A 5753-nucleotide genomic window follows, 5' to 3' on the forward strand; every position below is an offset into this window, starting at 1 on the left:
TTGGGGGAGGGGAGGGCGAGGCCGGGGCACCTCCCCCTTTATAACGCGCCCCCTCCCGGGCTCTCGGGCCGTCTCCTCGTCGGCTCTTCCCGTCTGGCCCCCTCGCCCGGCCGCCCCGGGCCGGGGCCCGGCCAGGGAGCCCCCAGGCCGCGGCTAGGGGGCCGCCCCCCCGCCTGCCGCCCCGCGCAGCCCGGCGGAGGCGGCGCCGTCGGAGGAGGAGGAGCAGGGCACTGCGGCTGGCCCCGGATCGGGCGCCAGAGCGGCAGCGGCTTCGGCAGCAGCGGCGGCCCGAGCCAATGCAGCGGGACGCACCGCCCCGAACCTCAGCCTCGGCGCCCCGGCTCCCCGCGGCCCCGATCGGTGCCGCTGCCAGCAGTGGCGGCGGCGGAGGCGGAGGCAGCGGCGGTGGCGGAGGCGCCTCTGCAGCTCCGGCTCCTCCTGGCCTCCCGGGAACTACAAGTCCCAGGGGGCCTGGCGGCGGACGGCGGACGGAAGAGGCGGGGTCGGCGCCTCGAGGCCGGAAGTGGCCGTGGAGGCGGAAGTGGCGCGGCCGCGGAGGGGCCTGGAGCACGGCGGCGGGACCCGGGGCGGGAGCGGCGGCGGCGGCGGCGGCGGCGGCTGAAGGCGGCGGCGGTGCACTGGAGGCGGCCATGGCAAAGCAGTACGACTCGGTGGAGTGCCCCTTTTGTGATGAAGTGACCAAATATGAGAAGCTTGCTAAAATCGGCCAAGGCACCTTCGGGTAAGGTTGGGCCCCCAGGGACCGGGAACCCTGAGCCTGCACCCCTCCGGGCCGACGTCGGGACGCTCAAGCCCGGGCCCAGTTGGTTGGGAAGCCACCTAGACGCAGACGTGTCCCCTGGTCTCGCTAGGCCGCACCGCAGCCCGCCCGGGCCTGACGGAGCCGGCTGGCGGGGAGGAGCCTGAAGCCCTTGATAGGGGGCTGGGAGGGGTTGCACAGAGGAGCCTCTGAGTGGAGCGGGATCTCTCCGAGAGACGCCTGGGTGAGGACAAGGGGCTGAGGGAAGGAAGTAGAGACTCGGAGAGGGTCCGAAGACACCGCGTGGTGGGGAGCCGAGTACCCTGGGTACCCGGCCCAGCCCCACCCGGGATTCCCTTTCCTGCCCTCCTCTGGTGGGGGAAGGGCGGGCCCTGCGGAAATGTCCTAAAGAGTCCTCTTGGGTCCCCTTCTCGGCCTGCAGGGAGGTGTTTAAGGCAAAGCATCGCAAGACTGGCCAAAAGGTGGCTCTGAAGAAGGTACTGATGGAGAACGAGAAAGAGGGGGTGAGTACGGGTTGGGTGGGCAAGCCTGCCCGCTCCCTTGGGCTTGAGGTTGGGTTCCCACCCTGCTTCTTCAGGGACTGTCACGTTGAGATTCAACTTATGTGTAGTAGTTTGGAAATTTCCATATTCTAGGGAATTTGACTAACAGAATTAGTCTTTTAATTCAGATGTTTTAAAGCACTTGATTTTTCATTCTTAGACGAATATGGTTGGTGCCAGGAGGGGGAGCTCATGCTTGCGCTGTGCACTTTGGTTCCTGGAGTTAGGAAGTCTTGAAACACTTCTTCCTTAGGGTTTAATTTTGTTTAATGTTAAAAAAAAACTAAAATAAAATGCAGTGGCTTTAAAAGGGTAGCTAGTACTCAGCTGAGAAAGAGCAATCCCTTTTATCACGCTCTCTTAGCTCTAGTCCAGCTTCCCAGAGACCTGTTTCTTAGCAAGGAAATTTCTTAATAATTTTTGTAATTGTTAACCACCTAACAGATTAAACAGAGGCGTAGAGCTAAAACTTATAAGGTTGAAGAAACTGGAGCATTTAATGACTAGTAATGAAGCATTTGTGTTAAGTATGATTATTTCAGTTCATTGTCTGAAACCACTTCCTTGAGAGTTGTATACTTTTAGCACCCATTTTACAAGTAAGGCGTCTGAGACAGCTGATTTCAGAGCCCATGGTCTTACTCTTGTCTCCCAACCTTTGACCCTTAGTGTGGAGCCCATGGCTGTTCTATAGTCTACAGTGCACTCACCCACTTTTGACCTCCTCCTGTCTTTCTCCCACTCAGTTCCCCATTACAGCCTTGCGGGAAATCAAGATCCTCCAGCTTCTAAAACATGAGAATGTGGTCAACTTGATTGAGATCTGTCGAACCAAAGGTAAGTCCTTTGGATCTTGTCCCCATTTTCAGATGGAAAAAATGAGGCTTGTTGCCCAATGTTTTGTCTGCAAAGTTGGGACTGGACACACACAAATTGCCTCTTAACCAAGATATACTGACAATAACTGCTTTCTCTAGTCCATTCATCATAGTAGGTGCTTCCCCAGGGCCTGCCTAGTCCAGAGAAGGCACTCAGAAAATATTTCACCCATGAAGGAATACACAGATGGATATCTGAGAGTCCGTGGGTTGGAGAGGGTAGGAGCTGGTTGTGGGAAAATGAGTTGCATTTTTGGCTTTTTTTTCTTGCCCACCTCATTCTTCCTGTCTCAGCTTCTCCCTATAACCGCTGCAAAGGCAGTATATACCTGGTGTTTGACTTCTGCGAGCATGACCTCGCTGGGCTGCTGAGCAACGTCTTAGTCAAGTTCACGCTGTCTGAGATCAAGAGGGTCATGCAGATGTTGCTCAACGGCCTCTACTACATCCACAGGAACAAGGTGGGGGCCAGAGTAGGAGGGGTGGCCAGGGCTCAGGCTGGCCTTTGCTGTCACTGTGGGGTGGGTGTGTTCCTTGGCAGCCTGTCTGAGCATCATCCTTGTGCTTCCTGCAGATCCTGCACAGGGACATGAAGGCAGCTAACGTGCTCATCACTCGTGATGGGGTTCTGAAGCTGGCGGACTTTGGGCTGGCCCGGGCCTTCAGCCTGGCCAAGAATGGCCAGCCCAACCGCTATACCAATCGTGTGGTGACACTCTGGTACCGGCCCCCTGAGCTGTTGCTTGGTGAGGATTCCTGAGTGGGCAGAGAGGGGCAGGGGTTGGGCACTTACCTGGGCTCAGACCCCCCACTACCAGGACTTCTTGAGCCACAGGCCCTGGGGCATTGTCTCAGGAGGCTCTCGGGCTCAAGGGGCCCTCCTGGTGTGCTCTTCTTCCCAGGAGAACGGGACTATGGCCCCCCCATTGACCTGTGGGGTGCTGGGTGCATCATGGCAGAGATGTGGACCCGCAGCCCTATCATGCAGGGCAACACGGAGCAGCACCAGCTCGCCCTCATCAGCCAGCTTTGTGGCTCCATCACCCCTGAGGTGCATAGCCAGGCCACCTGGGCCCCTGGGTCCCACAAAAGTCTCCCTGGCCGGAGAGGGGCTGGGGTGGAATAGAAGGAAAACACTGCTCAGGAGAGGTGGCTGGTGGAGGGTCTGCTTTTTAGAGCCACATGGACTATGTTCAAGCCTCAGTTCCATCACCAGTTAGTTCTGTGGCTTTGGGCAAGGCAGCTGAGCCCCTGTGGCTGTGTCTGGCCTGGGGCACGTACTCCAGGTGATTTGTGTAAAAGGGCCTGGTGGTTGGTGTGTGCCAGATATGTGGTTACCACTGCCTTCACCTTGGAGAGGTTACGTTTGACCTCCAGGGATGGTCTGGAAGCCTCTGAACAGAGAAGTTTTAGTCCCTTCAGGCACTTGACCAATGGACAGACCATGTTCCCTGAACTAACTCTGTCCTCTCTCCGTGCCTCTCACTCCAGGTGTGGCCAAACGTGGACAAGTATGAGTTGTATGAGAAGCTGGACCTGGTCAAGGGCCAGAAGCGGAAGGTGAAGGACCGGCTGAAGGCCTATGTGCGGGACCCCTACGCGCTGGACCTCATCGACAAGTTGCTGGTGCTGGACCCCGCCCAGCGCATCGACAGTGATGACGCCCTCAACCACGACTTCTTCTGGTCCGACCCCATGCCCTCGGACCTTAAGGGCATGCTGTCCACACACTTGACATCAATGTTCGAGTACTTGGCCCCGCCACGCCGGAAGGGCAGCCAGATCACCCAGCAGTCCACCAACCAGAGCCGCAACCCCGCCACTACCAACCAGACGGAGTTTGAGCGTGTATTCTGAGGACCGGCCGCTGTTGCTTCTCATTAGAGCCGTCATTTTATTTCTCCTTCTGCTCTGTGACTTGTGTTGTGGAGATGATGGGACATTTGAGTTTTCTCTCTGTGCATATTTTATTTAATCCTCACCCTGGGCATCAGGAACCAATGGAGCAGACTGGAATAAAGCTTTGGCTGAAAGTCCAGGAGGGCACTTGGGCTGCCTCACCTTGTTCCCTGGCTTTAGGGATGATGCCCAGAGGGTCTCCATTTACCTTAGGACAGGAATGGGTGGGAGGACAGGTGCCCCCCACCAGTGGCTTTCTAAGAGATCCCAGCATGCTGGGTGGAGGGGACAGGACTCTCATCCATCCCCAACCCTCCTTGTGGGATGAGAAACTTGTGTAGAGGACAGAACCAGCCTCAACAGTGGGCTATTCTTGGCCTAACCCTCCAAAGGTGTGGGGCTGGCAGAAACTCTTGGTTTATTCAATAGGACAATTTTATCGTGGGTTTTTTTTGTTGTTGTTGTTTGATTGTTCAGAGATATTCCTGGATGCAGGTTGATCAGTTAACAATTAAAGTTGACTTTTTTTTTTCAGTGAGTGGCTGTGCGCTCTTTTCTGTTTTCAGACCCCCAGCTTAACCCTGTAGCTGACCGTCGAGATTTGATTTGTCAAGTCTTGGCTCGTTGTCCCAGTTCATGTGCCCTGACAGTGGCAGAGGGCTTTATCATTTTTCTTTTTCTCTTGAGTACCTTCCAGGACATTAGCTGTGAGGCTCCCTAAAGGGCAGGTACCATGATGTTCCCCTGCTCCTCTCCACTCAGGGTCAGAGAAAGCAGGGAGACCATTGGGAATAGGGGTTCAGACCCCTGATGAGGGAACTGGAGAGGGCCTGCTGTGAGCCCTGTCTGCAGCAATGACCCAGGTAGGTACAGTCAACTGTGACAGACACGTTGGGACTTGACTTGCAGGCTTGGGAAGCTGCCGAGGCTCTTAATCAGTGGAATGACAGTAGTCAGATCTGTAACTTGCAAAAGTCCTCAGGCTGCTGACTTGAGGGTGGCTGGGGCAAGCACGAGAGGAAATGACCAGAGAAGCTGAAGGACCTGCTGGGGCTTTGGGAAGTGGCAGTGGCTTAGATTAGGGTGTGGTGTGAATGGGCAGGGAGACAGAGCAATTAGTGTGAGGGTTGGGTCCTGAGGGCTCAGAGCTGGGACCCCTGGAGCAGCACATTCTGGTGGATACATTTCCTGTGAATCTGAGGTTGAGGACAGGCACGTTTGAGGCAAATTCCACTTTCTGTCATGGCTGGAGTCCTCTTAAAGAGGACCTGGGAAGGAAGGTTGGCAAAACCTTGTACCAGAACTGTCCTTAACTTGTAGATATTAACCCACATCATAGCTTCACAAGAGGCCGGTGAAAGTAAGAAAAAAATTCTTGACTAGTATGTTCATGTCTTGGGGCTGCCAAACACAGTGACTTAAAATAACAGATTTATTCTGTCACTTCTGGAGGCTAAAAGTCCGAAATTGTAGGTGTTGGCAGGGTTGGTTCCTTCTGGGGGCTCTAAGGAGTAAACGTCCAGATCCCTCTCCCACCTTTGGTGGCTGTTGGCAGTCCTTGGCGTCCCTTGACAGGTAGATGCATCACTCCAATTTCTGCCTCTGTCTTCACCTGGTGTTCTTGCCTCTGTGCTGTTTATGAGGACACTGGCT

General features: G+C 55.6%; 1 protein-coding gene across 1 annotated transcript; it reads left to right on the forward strand.

Moving 5' to 3' along the window:
• CDK9 (cyclin dependent kinase 9) lies at nucleotides 1–4634 on the forward strand. The gene is made up of 7 exons (XM_074362279.1): nucleotides 1–742; nucleotides 1203–1284; nucleotides 2070–2160; nucleotides 2496–2662; nucleotides 2776–2947; nucleotides 3104–3252; nucleotides 3693–4634. The coding sequence occupies exons 1-7, from the start codon at nucleotides 297–299 to the stop codon at nucleotides 4056–4058; spliced, it is 1473 nt and encodes a 490-aa protein (XP_074218380.1). The 5' UTR covers nucleotides 1–296; the 3' UTR covers nucleotides 4059–4634.
• The last annotated feature ends 1119 nt before the right edge of the window (nucleotides 4635–5753 follow it).

The sequence above is a fragment of the Camelus bactrianus genome, chromosome 4 (genome assembly GCF_048773025.1).
Source record: "Camelus bactrianus isolate YW-2024 breed Bactrian camel chromosome 4, ASM4877302v1, whole genome shotgun sequence".
Taxonomy (NCBI): Eukaryota; Metazoa; Chordata; class Mammalia; order Artiodactyla; family Camelidae; genus Camelus; species Camelus bactrianus.